This window comes from Cervus elaphus, chromosome 26 (assembly GCF_910594005.1).
Source record: "Cervus elaphus chromosome 26, mCerEla1.1, whole genome shotgun sequence".
Classification (NCBI taxonomy): Eukaryota; Metazoa; Chordata; class Mammalia; order Artiodactyla; family Cervidae; genus Cervus; species Cervus elaphus.
Genome location: NC_057840.1, coordinates 23,045,865 through 23,061,565, shown reverse-complemented (window position 1 = coordinate 23,061,565; position 15,701 = coordinate 23,045,865). Strand labels below are relative to the sequence as shown.

Below are 15,701 nucleotides of genomic sequence, written 5' to 3'. Positions count from 1 at the left end.
CATTCCAATACAATTAAGTACAATTTTCAAACTTCCTCATTTTGCAACAACCCACTCTTTGAATACTGAAGCATTTTTATGTGATTCAAATCCTGTTAATATGATTGGCTATAAATCATTATCATTTATAATACCACGTAAAAGACTTTAAAAACTCAAGTGAATTTTAAAATTCTATGTACACATTTGTTTGGAAAAAATGCCTTTCTTGAGTATCAAAATTAAGTCAGAAGTCCCTAACTTCACAAATATATTTTTATCACAAAATATTAGCAAGACTTCTGAGTACTGTGAGTTTTTCTTGTGTGGTGGGGGCAGTGGGCAGATAGGAGAGCAGGCTCAACAGAGACAGTAACAGTGGCAGCAGCAGAAGATGATTTGATTTTTGTTTCCAACTGAACTTCACTTCTCCAGGCTTGACAGCCTTGTAGTTCCACACAGGATAAACTTTACCATTTTTATTGATAATATCTGGAGTGGGTAATGACACAAATCCAAGTAGAATTAAGGCAACATGATTGTGATACAGCAATGAAGAGAGAACATTCCATTTCCCTGGAGCCTCATAGAAATAAAGCCAGATTTACATGTTTATAGAATCCTGTCCCCTATTATCTGTGTATCTGAGGCATGAAGCATTAAAAAGGCACAGTGGAAATAAGCTCAGTTCATAGTACTCTCAGGTAGAGATACTAGATACATTTTGCTTATAGGTAATGATGATGTCTATGTTAAACAAAAGTTTTGCCCCAGACAGTAGACCTTTCTCTCCTTTTCTCATTCCCTTTCTTTGGAAGGTTCATTCTTCTGGATCAACCATACTTCATTATTTCTATCAAGCAGTTTGAAAGGGCTATTGTAGCCTGCGGTGTAGTAAACCTTTTCATCGAAAACTTTTCCTTCTTCCCTCAAAATGCTTGCTAATGTCAAGAGTTGTTCTTGATTCTTTTGGGCACTAGAGAATCCATCGAAAGACCTACAAAGGAGAAAGTAAAGGACCATCAATGATTTTAATACTGATGCGAATGTTAGTTTAGGAAAAAAAGCAGAGGCTGATATGAGGAAATCTGGTTGAAGCGCAGTTTCAGAGTTCCTCCCTCCAGGCACCTGGACTGACCTGTTCCCTTTCTCTGGTTCCCAGGCTCAGTGTGGCCTCACACACCCTGAGGGGACCCAGGAGGAGGCAAGGGTCTCCTCTGTTGGGCAGGTTTGGCCTTTATTCCGTCTTGTGCCCTAATACTGTGCCTCTCAAACTCAAATGTGCAAGCAAGTCAACTGGGAAGGTGCTGGTTCAGGGCGTCTGGGGTGGAGCTTGAATGCCTGCTTTTCTCACAAACTCCTGATAATGCTGATGCTCCGGGTCAGACCAGAGTGAAACCCCCTCCGTAGGCTCCCTTTCAGACTTTCTATTTTCTATCAAACACCACCTCTTTTTTCTCCTTGGAAAAAAGTAGGTACTCTATGACAGATGAACATAATATAGTTTTGATCCTATGACCTTTCAGTCTAATGGAAGAGATGGACATTTTGTGACTCTCTCCATACGGTCTGAGCAGAGTTTTATCAGAGACGGAATCAAAGTGCTTGGGAACACTGAGGGTATGATTAGATCAAGGGTAAACGTGTGTCTCTGAGTTGGGTCTAGAATGGAGGATGGTTTTCCTGGGCAGAGAAAGGGGAAGGATGAGAGAACAAAAGTCCAAAAAACACAAAGCATTTTCATAGTGAGGCATAAATTGAAGTCAGAAAGGCAAGTCAGACATGGAAGTAAGAACTTTGTGTATCATCCTAAAGCCTTTTTAGATTATTCCAAAGGATATTGAGCAGGAAAGTAACTTGATCAGATCTGGGTAAGAATATAGGCAGAGATATGGAAACTAGATTGCAGAGAAGGGATCAGAGAGGAGGTTGCTAAGAGGATAGGGATGAAAAGACAGTCAAAAGATTCTAAGAAAAAGTGGGAAATTAAAAGTTTAAGTATAGACTTTAAAGTATACAAACAAAAACACCCTGAGATTAAATCATGATAGCACACTGACTTAGCTGAGTTGCTGACTCATGACTCATGATGAATCTAAAGTTTGAGAATAGGAAAACAACAAAAACATTTCTAATAGGATTTCTAATTCTTCTTTAGCACAAGATTTATTATCAATATGCCAATGGAAAAGCATTCCTACCATTCTTCAGATAAGATGTAAGTCTCAAGAGTACAAACCAGGCCTGTCTTATTCAACAATGTCTACCAGGCACCTAGTCATTCCTGGCATGCAGTACCTTTTAAATCCTAATTGAATAAGTATAGGAATCTATGCATATGTATATAAAATAAAATGTTGGAGACAATTGACAAAACTCTCCTTAATCTTCATCATGTTGACTGATAATAATAATTCTGAACCATGTGTTAGGAAACATTCTGACTGCCAAATTTATTATTTATTTCCTTAAGGAATAGTCAGCTCTTAGTATATGTTCTGCCTAAAGGGAATCTGTTTTAGATCTCACTTCTTTCTTGAAATCAAATCTGGAACCTTCTACTTAGAGATCATCTTTTGTCCTCTGAATACATGTTGTTTTATAGTGATCCATCCATGGCTCTATTCAGGACACAGACAAATACTGAGCCTCCCCCAAACACCTGCCTCGCCAGGAGCTGACAGATTCAGGCAGAGAAATATGTTGCTCTATTCTTGAGGATGTTACAATCTATAAATAGATCATTAGATTTTACAATCATAGGACAGAGTGGCTGGCTGACTGCAGACACTGAGGAAGGCCTCATGGAGAAGGTGCCCATTGATCTAAGTCCTAAAGGATGAAAGCAGGCTCTCCAAGCAGAGAAGAGGGACGGAGCTAGAGCTGGTAGTAAGATCCTGCTCGTGTTCTGAGTATTTTATGTGAATTAACTCACCTGATCTTCGTGGCAACTCTGTGAGTTAGGTAGGTACTCTGACTATACACGTTTCATAGATGAGGAGATTTTGGCAAGGAAAACCTCAGCAACTTGCCCAAAATCAAAGGTTAAAGAGATGTGGAGGAACTTCACCTGCTCAGTGAAGGGCAGGAGGAGAGGGGAGCAGAGATGTCAGGGAGACAGGTTGGGCCACATTATGGAGGCGATGCGTACACTGTGAATTGCCTGAATGTCACGCTGAAGCAAGAGGAACAGATTTTTAAACGCTGTAACAGGTTGGGGGTTTGTTGCTGTTGTAAGAAAGATCGGAGTTCCTCTGGAGGACAGGAGAGAGGAGACTGGTGGGCAGAGAATAGTTGGGGGGCTCTTGAAGGGAAACCTGAGATTGGAAAATGTCAGAGCATCTGGTGAGCGTCAGGCACGCGCCGAGCACTGGGGTGGCACAGGGGACTCAGCTGAGGTCCCTGAAAGGGGAGGGCCCGAGGAAGTGACAGTGCGGGGTGAAGGGAACGGAATCACGACCGGTTCTGAGGCAAATGGGCTGGATCTGGGGACTGATTATCAGGGTTCCCATGCTGATGGCCACAGTGGTCCTTGTTGGGGAGGCTGTCAGACCAATGAGACGCTTCACTGACACAGGCACTGTAAGGTCAGAGAAGGCTTGGGGGAAAGCTGGGTTTCAGAGCTGTTGAGCTTGATCTTCCACCCTCACACGGAGATGCCCAACTAGTAGGAAAATCAGGGCTGGAGACACTAAATTTGAGTCACGGATCACAGATAGTTGAAGCAGTGTGAACAGACCGCCCAGAGCACGTCTGCTATGACATGAGGGTCGGTAAGGGCCATCAACAGGGACCCCTGGGTGGGAAGTGGATGAGGTGCCGTTGGAGGGAGAGAACCAGGAGGAGAGGAAAGACAAGAACGTGACATTCCCAGTTACGGGATGGACAGGGATCACGGAGCCAGACAGGTCAGCACAAGGATGCTGCAGGAGACATGTGGGAAAGCACTGCCCTCGAGGGACAAGGTCAGCTGTGCTGCGGACGGTGACGGGAGCCCCAGGGGCAGGTGAGGCTGTACCAGGCTGTGCTGGTCTGACGGGTACATGGGACTTGAGGAAAAAGAGACAGAGAGACAGAGTATTTCAACAAGGGAGGGTAAAAGTAAAAGTGTTAGTCGCTTTGTCCTTTTCTACTTTTTGACCCCATGGACGGTAGCCCACAGGCTCCTCTGTCCATGGGATTCTCCAGGCAAGAATACTAGAGTGGGTAGCCATGCCCTCCTCCAGGGGATCTTCTCAACCCAGGGATAGAACCCGGGTCTCCCGAATTGCAGGCAGATTCTTTACTGTCTGAGTCACCAGGGGATATAAGAGGGTGAGAAAGGGAATAATAATAAAGGGACTCTAATACAAGACTATTATGTACTTTGTGGGGCTCTTTAAAGATACCAACAGAGAATTTAATACAAGGAATGAGTGGAAAGGTATTGAAGGTCTGAAAAACTGAAAAGGAACCAGTAAACCAATAGAGGCAGTAACTACAGGAAGCAGCTACCATCCTTTAGGCTGGAGGAACAAGGAAGAGCTTGAGGTTATCAGAACCTAGATTTGGGAGGAGAGGTACTATGCACTATTTTAAAGTGTTTTTCTCCAGATTTAACTCGATGGCAGGTAAAGGCAGTCTAATGCATTTGAGGGGTGGGGTGGGAGTGTAATTTTGTGTTGCTTCTTATTTGTGGGAGGGATGCATGAGATGTCTCTTCAAATAAATTCATTTTTTTCATGTCATAGACCCTTAGTAACATATGAAACAAGTCACTAGAAAAACACCACAAAATGCATTAGGCCGGTTTTCATGGAAGGGTGAAAAGTACAGGAGCTAAACTACTCAGGTGCTAACCTATGCGTACCCACAAGTAAAACCAGCAGTCAGCAGTGCTGTGAATGATATCTACCACTTACCGTACAAACACCGTCATCTCGGCTCTGTCTTCAATGAAGACATCAGACTCTGCAGGCCTGGGCGGATCAGATTGCTGTTCAGAGGGGATATACAGGGAAATGGTAATGGTAGGCTCGCTAAAAGGACCTGAGCCGGGCTCCACGTAGCTCATCACTGGAGCTGTCATCTTTATTTTCATCTCTGTGCCACGAAAATATATATTTAGATGCAAAGGAGACCATGAAAGCAGATTTAGTGCATTTATGACTACATTTTAAAACGTATTTATTTTTTGATCTGAGTTTCTTGACATATTTACCTTTAAGATAATTTTCATCTTAAAAAGGACAAAATTACAATTAGCGACTACACATTAAACATTTTCTGTACTATTAACATTATAATTATTTTTGTACTATCAATATTTTCATTAGTCCATAGTTTTAGGGATAGAAGGGAAAATTAGAAATCACATGGTCTAGTTCATTCTTTACTTATACGATTCAGGTCTCATTGGCTAAGTGACCTGCTAAAATCTAAACAGCATCAGTGCCAAAACAGAAGACAGATCTTGAGACTCTGGATCTTGTGTTCTTTGACCCTTCCTGCCTCCTAATATCTCTTGTTTTACCAGTCACCAAATTATCTCAAAGCATTAGTCATGAAAAGGCCTTAAGGCTAGGTACACAGAGGCTCAATTCATTCAGCAGAGTCACAGAAAGGAGAACAGAAGCCCAGGAGTACCCTCCTCTAGACAGGAAGGATTCTGAGCATAGTCCTCCCTCCTCTTCGGACATTCTTTGACCATCTGGTTATTTTGCTATTCTAAAAATATATTTCTTTAATAAGTGAAAACCCAATAAGCCAGGCCACTCAGGCACAATACAGTCATTAAAGGTAAACCGCCTTCACCTTTCTCGTTTTTGCCTTGAATGTAGCTGGTCAGCCTTGTAAAGCCAGTCTGCATGGCTGAATCCCAGTCCATAGACTCAACCGCAGTGCTGACCCACTTGCCAGGCCCGTAGTGTCGGATCTCATAACTTCCGGGCTAAGATGGAACAGGGAAAACTTAGAGGAGACAATTATACGGCAGAACGTGAGACGCAACAGTACAGGTACCTTGATCTCGGGTCCACTGGGACGGCCTGTCCCGGGGAGGGGCGCTGCCCTGGGGTCCGGCCGGAGGTTCTGACTTCTCAGCGCCGACAGGGCCCCTCCCCCGCGGCTCCCATCTTTAGATTAGAGACGCTGGCGGCCTCTCAGTTCAGGTTAAGAGCAAGCAACTGTTCCGCCCCTCTGCCCGGAGGGCCCCATCAAGAGTTTGGGGACGTGATCCATATTATTTTTTTTAGCCGCAAAGAAACAAAATTGAGATGTGGCATCTACGGTTACGATGGCTCACTGACCCCTTTTCCTGTTTGTGCAGGAATGGGGCGAGGACTCAGACCATTTTTTAAAAAGTATTTTTTAGTTATACCTATGGCACCCTCCGGTTTCATTGCAGATCAGGTCGGGAACAACCCCGCGCTCGCCACCCAAAAGCCCGCACCCTCCGCGCCTGCGGGAGGCGCCTACCTGGGGGCCCGCATCCTCTGGGACCTCCCAGCCCGGCGTCTCCACCGCGGGGGCCTCCGAGCCCTCGGCTGCCCCGGGATCGGGCTCCAGCACCTCGGCCATGGGCGGCGCCGTCTCTCCGGGGAAAGAGCCCGGCGAGCTGCGCCAAGAAAGGGGCCGCGCCCGGGCCGCTCGGGACCGCCCCGCCTGCGTGTCCCCGAGTCCCCGCCCCGCAGACGCGTGGCCAACTCCGCGCAGTGCGGGAGTCCGGAATCCGCCGGGCACTGCGCGGCCCCGACCGGGAGAGGACGCAGCGACCGCGATCCCGACCCGGGGCAGCTCCGGCCGCCCGCTGCTCCTGCGGGTCCCCCGGGAGACGGGATGGCAGGGTGGGCTTGGCCGGACATTCTTTGGGAGTCTCCTCCGCCCTCGCCCGTGTATTTTAGTTAACCTGCACGCACAGGCGTCCACCCTGGGAGCCGGGGGCGGGGGAAGGCAGGGCAGCTGACCGGTGGGGTTTCTGGAGTAACCGGCCCGGGAACCTCTCCCGCGGCCCCACCCGCGCGGGGAGCCGGTTCTGCTGACCGGTCTCCTCCTGCGGAGGGCGGGACGTGAGCGCGGCTCTCCCTCGTGAGTGCCCCAGTGGAAGGCGGGGCGCGGGGTGAGGCGATGCTCCTCCCGACTCTGACCTCGGCCGCCCCTGTCCGCACCCCTGTGGGCCGAGTGCTCCGTGCCCCGGTTGGATCCCGGGACAGAAGCAAACGGGCCGCCGCACTCACACCTAGACGGGAGCTTAGGGTCCGAATGGCGGCCAGGGGCCCAGGGGAAGGAAGTGGGTGGGGCCACAGTCACACCGGAGAAAATCGTGAACTGGCCTGATTTCTTGTCCTCTCCCCACCAGATGGCCCCCAAACGGCCTAAGTCACCCCATCAGTCCCAACAGGCTGGGAAAGTGCGGTGGGAAAGAGAAAGAGGGGACAGTAGCCAGGCCCTGGTGATTTTAGAAGTTTTTGGTTAGATTTAGTCTTGTTTTTTTCTTTCCTAAGAGATTATTGAGAAAAATTTCACTTACCATATGATTCACCCACTTAAGGCATACCAGTCTATGGTATTTAGTGTGTGTTCACAGTTGTGCAACTGTCACCACAGTGAATTTTAGAACAGGCTTCATCTTCTGCCCCCAACAGAAACCCCACTGAAACCCCCATTAGTCATCATTCTTAATGCTGACCACCCGGTCCTAGGCAGCCACTCACCTGATCTCTGCTTCTGTTCTGGGCCTTTCCTGTAAGTGGGATCATACAGTGTCATAACACATCTGGCTGCTCTAACAAAATATCACAGACTGGGTAACTTCCAAACAGCAGAAATGTATTTCTCATAGTTCTGGAGGCTGGAAGTCCAAGTCCAACAAGGTCAGATGACGGTCCTCTTCCTTGTGGCAGACTGCTTATTGCACCCTCACATGGTGGAAGGAGTTTTTCCTGGTCTCTTTTATAAGAGCACTGATCCCACTCATGTGGGGGTCTTTCTTCATGACCTCATCACTGCCCAAAGCCCCCACCTCTTAACCCATCATACTGGGCATCAGGGTTTCAACATACAAATGTTTAGGAGGACACAAACATAGCATATACAATGTTGTCCTTTTTGACTAGCTGCTTTCACTTAACAAAATATTTTCAAGGTTCATCCACATTGTAGCACGTATCAGTACTTCAGTCCTTTTAATGGCTGAAAACTACTCAGTTTGATAAGCATTTTGTTTATTCATTCATCAGTTGATGATCATTTGAATTGCTTCACACTTTTGGCTTGAGTAGTAATACTGTTGTGCACATTTGTATACATGTTTCTGTTGGAACATGTTTTCATTTCTCTTGGGTAAAAGCTAGGAATGAAATTGCTGGGTCAAATGGTAACTCTATATTTACTTTTTTGAGGAACTGGCAGACTGTGTTTTAAAGTGACTGTGTCACAGAATTCCCTGGTGGTCCATTAGTTAGGACTCCACACTTTCACTGAGGAGGGGTGGGGTGGGCAGGGAACTAAGATCCCACAAGCTATGCTGTGTAGCCAGAAAATAAAATTTTAAAAATAAAAAAATAAAGTGACTGTACCATTTTAGATTTTCACCAGTGGGGTGTGAGCTTTCTGTTTCGACATATCCTTACCCAACACTTGTTATTATCTGACTTTTTTATTATAGCCATTCTAGTGGGTCTGCCTTAAAAATTTTTTGTTTTGATATATAGTTCACGTAACATAAAAGTCACCATTTTATTTATTTATCTTTTTAATTTATTTATTTTAATTGGAGGCTAATTACTTTACAATATTGTAGTGGTTTTTGCCATACATTGACATGAATCAGCCATGGGTGTAAAAGTCACCATTTTAACAAATACAATTCATTGTTTTTCAGTGTATTCATTGTATTATACAAGCATCAACAAAAAAGCCCTATACAATTTAGCAGTTACTCCTAATCTCCCCTGGTGGCTCAGATTGTGAAGAATCCACCTGTCAATGCAGGAAACATAAGAGACGTGGGTTTGATTCCTGAATTGGGAAGATCCCCTAGAGGAGGGCGTGGTAACCCGCCCCAGTATTTTTGCCTGGAGAACCCCATGGACAGAGGAGCGTGGCGAGCTACAGTCCGCGGGGCCGCTAAGAGGAGGAATGACTGAGGCGGCTGAGCGCGCAGCAGACCCGACCTCCCAGTCCCTGGCGACCGCTAATCTACTTCCTGTCTCAGCAGTGTTTAGAGTACACTGTTAGCCGCTCAGTCATGTCTGACCCTGTACCTTCTGTCTCTATGGAGTTGCCGCTTCTGGACTTTCCATATAAATGGAATTATATATAATACGTAATCTTTGGTGACTGCCTTCTTCCACTTAGTGTTATGCTTCCATGAGTCATCCACGTTGTAGCATCTATCATACTTCAGTTCCTTTCTGTTGCTGGATAATATCATGCACTGTGGGCCTAGTGCTTTTAAAGCAATTGATGTCTTTTTGTTTCCTTCCCCTTTCCTGCTCAAACGGATATGCAGTGGTCTGAGGATATATGACACTTTCTAGGGTTTATAGCAAATCTATTATTATTGCTGAGATATGTTTGAATTATTTAGTGAAGGCTAAATAATGAATTTTGTCTTATTTTTAAATAGCCTGTTTATTTTAACTCATGTAACAGATGTGATCCATTGCATAGGTAAATTTGCCAAGTTGAGAATACAATTTTACTTTACAGAAATATTTTTTTAAGAGGAAAAGAAAGTAATCTACAGTGTTGCTTCAGAAATCTGTTGTTCTTTTTCACCTGCAGCATACCTTACACTTATCAATGCTATTTGAGGGGAAGAGTATTTTATTTGTATAAAAACTGAGGCTACATTTGGAGACATTCATTTTATAGGGTGTGGGATGTACAATTAATTAAAATAACAGCAGGTGACTAAGTTGAATTATCTATATTTACAAGTTGATAATTAGTCATGTAAAAGAACAGAAGGAAGGAAAGGGATTTATTTTAAACTAATTTCAGTTAGAATGAACAATGAAATTCAGAAGACTCAAGTTTTACACTAACATGTCAAATTATCTAGCTAGTTTTCTTGTTGATTAATTAAAGTAAAATTTTTCTTTATATTAGCTCATGTTTAACCAGTGTGTACATGACATTGTGAAGATGTTTTATTTGAGATTTACGGCACTCGTGATGGTGCAGTGTGGCACCTTTATATCACCAGGGTCTCCAAGTTCATCCCAGCAGGGAAGCAAGCACAGGAGAATCCTGCAGCAGGAATTTGAGCCATTTCTCATTATTCATGGCAGCTATGTATGTTCTATACGGTCACCATGGACATTGAATGAATGAATACTGAACCATTGGTACTAGAGGAAATACAGACTTAGGTTCCTGTGAAACTCTGGGTACATTTTCATCAATATGTAGCCTTATTTTATGTGTGTTGTTGCATAAAGATAACTCATTTAATATATACTTTTTAAAATCCATTCTGGCAAACTTTGCTTTTATTCATTTATTTTGCCACACTGTGCAGCATGTGGGATCTTAGTTTCCCAGCCAGGCATTGAGCCCGTGCCCCTGCGTTGGGAGTATGGAGTCTTAACCACAGGACTGCCAGGAAGTCCCTGATATATACTGTTAGTTCAGTAACAGTGGACTCACAGAAAACAACACTGTACCTTATGTCTTCTTGAAGTTTATGTATCTTCTCCAAAAGGCACATCCCATCCTTCTCTTCTCTCAGGAGCAATAGACAGCACTTCAGCACTATGCCTGGGAGGGCATTTAAAAGAGCAAGATCACCAACGAAAAGCACAAAAATGTGAAAAATGTGCCACTAAATAAACTGTGAGAAGGACAATGTATGAGACCTGTAAGTAGAAAACAGAACTTAGCCTTGTTTGACTTTATCTGGGAATGTGTCTTTGGTGGCTTAGCTTTTTCACCACTCTACGCGTATACACGTCTACCCACGAGCCAGAAAGTGATGTATTGATGCGAGGGTTACAAAGATATATCAGCAAGTAGGTGAATTTGCAAGTATGGAATCTGGGAATCATGAGGCTTGACTCTAAGTGCTTCCTGCACTGTTATATGTGTCACTTCCATCCATGTTTCATGGACCAAAGCATGTCATCAGGCCTTAACTGACTTTGGGAGGGTGTGAAAGGGCAATCACACCATGTTGTCAAAGAATTCAAATGTATGAGAGAAGTACTAATACCAATTGCTGATATCGGTTGATCATGGATTATGCCATACTTGAGGCAGACTTTATCTCCCAGAGATAGTTGCCATGTTGTTTCTCATCCAACATGCTGTTCCTATAATGTGACTTTGTTGCACTTCCCATTGAGAGAATGAGGTCTGTGCTCCTTTTCCTTGAAACTGGGCAGGCTGTGTGACTTCTGAGGCCTGGTCATTAAAAACTTCCACCAAGTTCTAGGGCTACCCGCTCTTAGAAATCCAACAGCCTGGCTGAAAGGGAGCCCAGGCGGCTCCATGGAAAGCTACGTGTAGGTTCCTAGCTGAGGTCCTGACAGAGCTGGCGACAGCCACCGCACGTGTCAGTGACCCAGGGTTCCGACGGCGCCAGCTCCTTGTCTTCCAGACAGCCTCCCTTCTTCCGTGCTGAGGCCGCAGAGGTCCCAGAGCAGGCACAGGCAGTACCTACAGAATCTGTGAGCATAAAAAAGGGCTGCTTTTTAAAATGCCACTCTGTTTGAGGTGGTTTATTTCAGGAGTAATAGCGAAAAGAGTAACTATGTCGTCTATGAATGGTGCGGTAGTAGGTGTCGGTGGGGTTTAGAAATATATAAAATTTTGTCCTTTGTTGGTGGTGTTATTCAGTCACTAAGTCAAGTCCAGCTATTTGCAACCCCATGGACTGCAGCACTCCAGGCTTCCCTGTCCTTCACTGTCTCCTGGAGTTTGCTCAGATTCATGTCCATTGAGTCACTGATGTGTCCAACCATATCATCTTCTGTTGCCCTCTTCTCCTACCCTCGATCTTTCCCAGCATCAGGGCCTTTTCCAGTGAGTAGGCTCTTCACATAAAGTGGCCAAAGTATTGGAGCTTCAGCTTCAGCATCAGTCCTTCCAATGAATACTCAGGGTTGATTTCCTTTAGCATTGACTGGTTTGATCTCCTTGCTGTCCAAGCGACTCTTAATAGTCTCACCCAGCACCACAATTCGAAAACATTAATTCTTCGGTGCTCAACCTCTTTTATTTTCCATTCAAGTCATTGTTTACTCAGAGGCCATTCTTGTGCTCACAATGTAATTAAATATTTGGTCTTTTTACAGTTACTACAATCACAAATATAACTATAAAATGGATAGCAACTTGGTATTCTAATGGAAAATGTAGTCTTTTCTTTTGCTGGTTTCTCCTTTAGTTTGGGTAAGAATTTTAATAATCATCCATTATTTAGATACAAAGCAACTCACAAAGCCCCATTTACACTTGGTGCCTGACACATAATTGCTTGATAAATGTTGAATGAATGCCAATCTGAATTTATCAGACATGGATCGTGATTGAGTGTCTTTAGAAGCACCTGTGAACCACCTTTCTCATGCACCTCAGAAAATGAAGAGACATTTATTGAATGTGGGGCTGAGGATAAGAAAGCTAAGGTCTAAAGCTGGGAATGTCTTTAAAAATTAAAGCATCAATTCTAATCAACATGAGGCTGATATAACTTCTGAGACTGTGGTGAGTGTTTTTAAAAACAGAGAGGGATGTCCACACTGATGGTAACAGGTTCATGATGTGAAATAAAAGTGGAAACCAAATATACCGCAACTAGGTAGCTCACATTCTCAAAAAACTCTGGGGAAAAAATAGTATAAATTCATTTTGAAACATATCATATACATGTTTGTTTTAGTTTTGTTTTTATTATTTATTTAATGTTCAGAAACATGGGGCTTTTTCCAGGTTCTTATTTATTGTACAAATGGAATATCATTTGGTGAGTTGACATTACCTTCTCTAGGCTTGGAGATGCAGATGAAACAGGTTGGATGGAGGTGGTAGAGAGAGCTTGGACTCCCATTAATGTTGCTTTCACAGATGGAATTCTTTAGGACCTGTACCTAAAGTACAGGATAATCAAAGCAAAGTCTCTGTATGTGGTCAGTACATGGTTCATTCTACCTAAGAGAATATAAGTGTTGAAATATATTTTTAATACCAGTGAATTGGAGTTAGGCATCAGTTTCTGGGGCTACAGTGGTTTCAATCCTGCCATCATCACAAATTCTTTACCTTGGTGGCTCAGATGGTAAAGAATCTGCCTGCAACGCAGGAGACCAGGGTTCAATCCCTGGGTTGGGAAGATCATCTGGAAAAGGGAATGGCTACCCACTCCAGTATTCTTGCCTGGAGAATTCTAGGGACAGAGGAGCCTGATGGGCTATAGTCCATGGAATTGCAAAGAGTCAGACAGGACTAAATGAGTAACACTTTCACTTGCCACCAGGTCAGAAGAAGATGCCTGCTTCAAGGTTTAAGAGTCTGGCTTTCCATCGCAACTCTCCGTGTGATTTGGGCATATGACTCAGCCTTCTTGAATCTGTTTCCTCATTTGTACAAAAGGATGGGATTCACCTCGTTTGCTATTGAGGATTCCAAGAGGTAATGCCTGGTTATCTCTTGGCCCAATATTTTGCATGCTGTATCCTGATAAATAGTAGTTATTAGTATAGTCTTTTGTGAATAAAAACTCTGGACCAGTTCATTAAGAACTGAAATTGGTTCTTTGAACTTACCTGATCCTCTGCTCATTCAGTATGCACGTTCTTACACATTCTGCCTAAGGAGAAGACTTATTGAGATCACTTGATTGTTTACTGCTTTGATGACACTAACAGAACAAGAGGAGAAGAGAGGGAGGGTAAGTGTGGCTAGAACCACTGGGTGTGTGTAGGGAAGAGAGAGAGAACACAGGTATTTCCTCTGAAAAAATGTCAGATTTCTCTGGTTTCCTTGCCTAAAGTTGGCTTCCTTTGATCTGGGACAGCCTTCCTCCCAGGGCTGCATTATAGCTGTGATGGGCCCAAAGCACTTTTGCTTTGGTGGGTCCCTTCCTCTGTAGAAAAATACAAACATTTGTATTTTATGTCTCTGTTGTTATAAAGGTGAATATAATTTTTGACACCCCCCCACCCAAATTAACTTTTTAAATTCTGGTTTTAAAAGAAATTAAAATATTTTCATGGGCCCCTAAAAATGATGTGAGCTCTGGGCATGGAGCCTGGTAAGGCTGATGGCCGAGTAGGTTCTGATATCTTAGTTTCCCTACAAGAAAGTGAGAACGTCTGATGCAGTATATGGGAAGATAAATACAGAAAGGGAGTAATACTTACTCCGCCCTTATGGTGGATGTGTGTTTTAACAACTCTCTGAGGCAGAGCTTATTAGTGTGATAAAGGAGTAAATAATGAATAATTTAGAACCAAGAAGATTCAATGCTTGAAGTGAGACTATTTAACTTTTGCCTCGCCTTGTTCCGAATCCAGATAGAGAGGATAAATGCTAATGTTGGCCTTTCAAAACATCCAACTATGTGTATTGTCTGAATATGGGGGGGAGGAATTGGAAAAGGAGAAGCTTTATTTTTTAACTCTGTATCGCAAAGTGCATTGCCCTGAGAACATGGTGGGACTTATGATGCCTTATTCTAATATCAGAGTACAGTGATCTCAGTTCCTTCCCCAGGGACTGATTCGGTCTTTGGGACCACATGGTTTCTGAGATGAAGTTGTTGGTCTCATCTTTCCTCTCCTATACGTAAAACTTTCCCTCTCACCCCCTCTGACTTCTTTCCAGATTTTTCCTTTATTTTTGGCTTTCTGCAGCTTGAATTTGAAATACCCAGGTGTAGGGGTATTTTTTGTTTGTTTTCCTGTTTGATGCTCTCCGAGTTTCCTGGATCTGTGATTTGACATTAATTTAGGGAAATTTGTTGTCATTGTTGCTTCTAATATTTCTTTTCGCTTTCTGATATTCCCATTGTACCTACGTAACACCTTTTCAGTTCGGTTCACTCAGTCATGTCTGACTCTTTGTGACCCCATGGACTGCAGCACACCAGGCCTCCCTGTCCATCACCCATTCCCGGAGCTTACTCAAACTCATGTCCATCGAGTCAGTGATGCCATCCAACCATCTCATCCTCTGTCGTCCCCTTCTCCTCCTGCCTTCAATCTTTCCCAGCATCAGGGTCTTTTATGGAGTAGGAAATGGCAACCCACTCCAGTATTCTTGCCTGGAAAGTCCCATGAACAGAGGAGCCTGGCAGGCTACAGTCCAAGGGGTTGCAAAGAGTCAGACACGACTGAGCACGCACACACCACCACCTTTTATAGTTGTCTCACACTCTTGTCTATTCTGTTTTGCTTTTTTTGTCCCCCAGTTTTTTGTTTCTCTTTGCTTTTCCCTTTTGAAATTTTCTATTAACATGTCCTTAAACTTAGATTCCTTCCTCAACTGTGTCCATTCTGCTGATAAGCTCATCAAAAGCATTCTTCATTTCTGTGACAGTGTTTTTGGTTTCTAGCATTTCTTTTTGGTTCTTTCCTAGAATTTCTGTCTCTCTGCAGACATTGCCCTTCTGTTCTTGTTCTCTATGTTTTCCATTAGAGCTCTTTGCCTATTAATCATATTTATTTTACATTCCTGGTCTGATAATTCCAACAACATCCCTGCCATCTCTGGATCTGTTTCTGATGCTTGCTCTGTTA

General features: G+C 43.8%; 1 protein-coding gene across 1 annotated transcript; it reads right to left on the bottom strand.

Annotated features, from left to right (window-relative positions):
• Positions 1 to 443: 443 nt before the first annotated feature.
• HEBP2 (heme binding protein 2) lies at positions 444 to 6,627 on the bottom strand. The gene is made up of 4 exons (XM_043888258.1): positions 6,436 to 6,627; positions 5,773 to 5,908; positions 4,881 to 5,061; positions 444 to 976 (listed from the first exon to the last, which is right to left on the bottom strand). The coding sequence occupies exons 1-4, from the start codon at positions 6,535 to 6,537 to the stop codon at positions 778 to 780; spliced, it is 618 nt and encodes a 205-aa protein (XP_043744193.1). The 5' UTR covers positions 6,538 to 6,627; the 3' UTR covers positions 444 to 777.
• Positions 6,628 to 15,701: the final 9,074 nt, after the last annotated feature.

What these genes read in the sequence shown, in the direction of transcription:
- HEBP2 (XM_043888258.1), bottom strand. Translation starts at nt 6,537, where the DNA reads ATGGCCGAGGTGCTGGAGCCCGATCCCGGGGCAGCCGAGGGCTCGGAG. An exon ending in CAGAGGATGCGGGCCCCCAG is followed by an intron (nt 5,909 to 6,435) that starts GTAGGCGCCTCC and finishes GTTCCATCTTAG; the next exon opens with CCCGGAAGTTATGAGATCCG. An exon ending in GAGATGACGGTGTTTGTACG is followed by an intron (nt 977 to 4,880) that starts GTAAGTGGTAGA and finishes TCTCCTTTGTAG; the next exon opens with GTCTTTCGATGGATTCTCTA.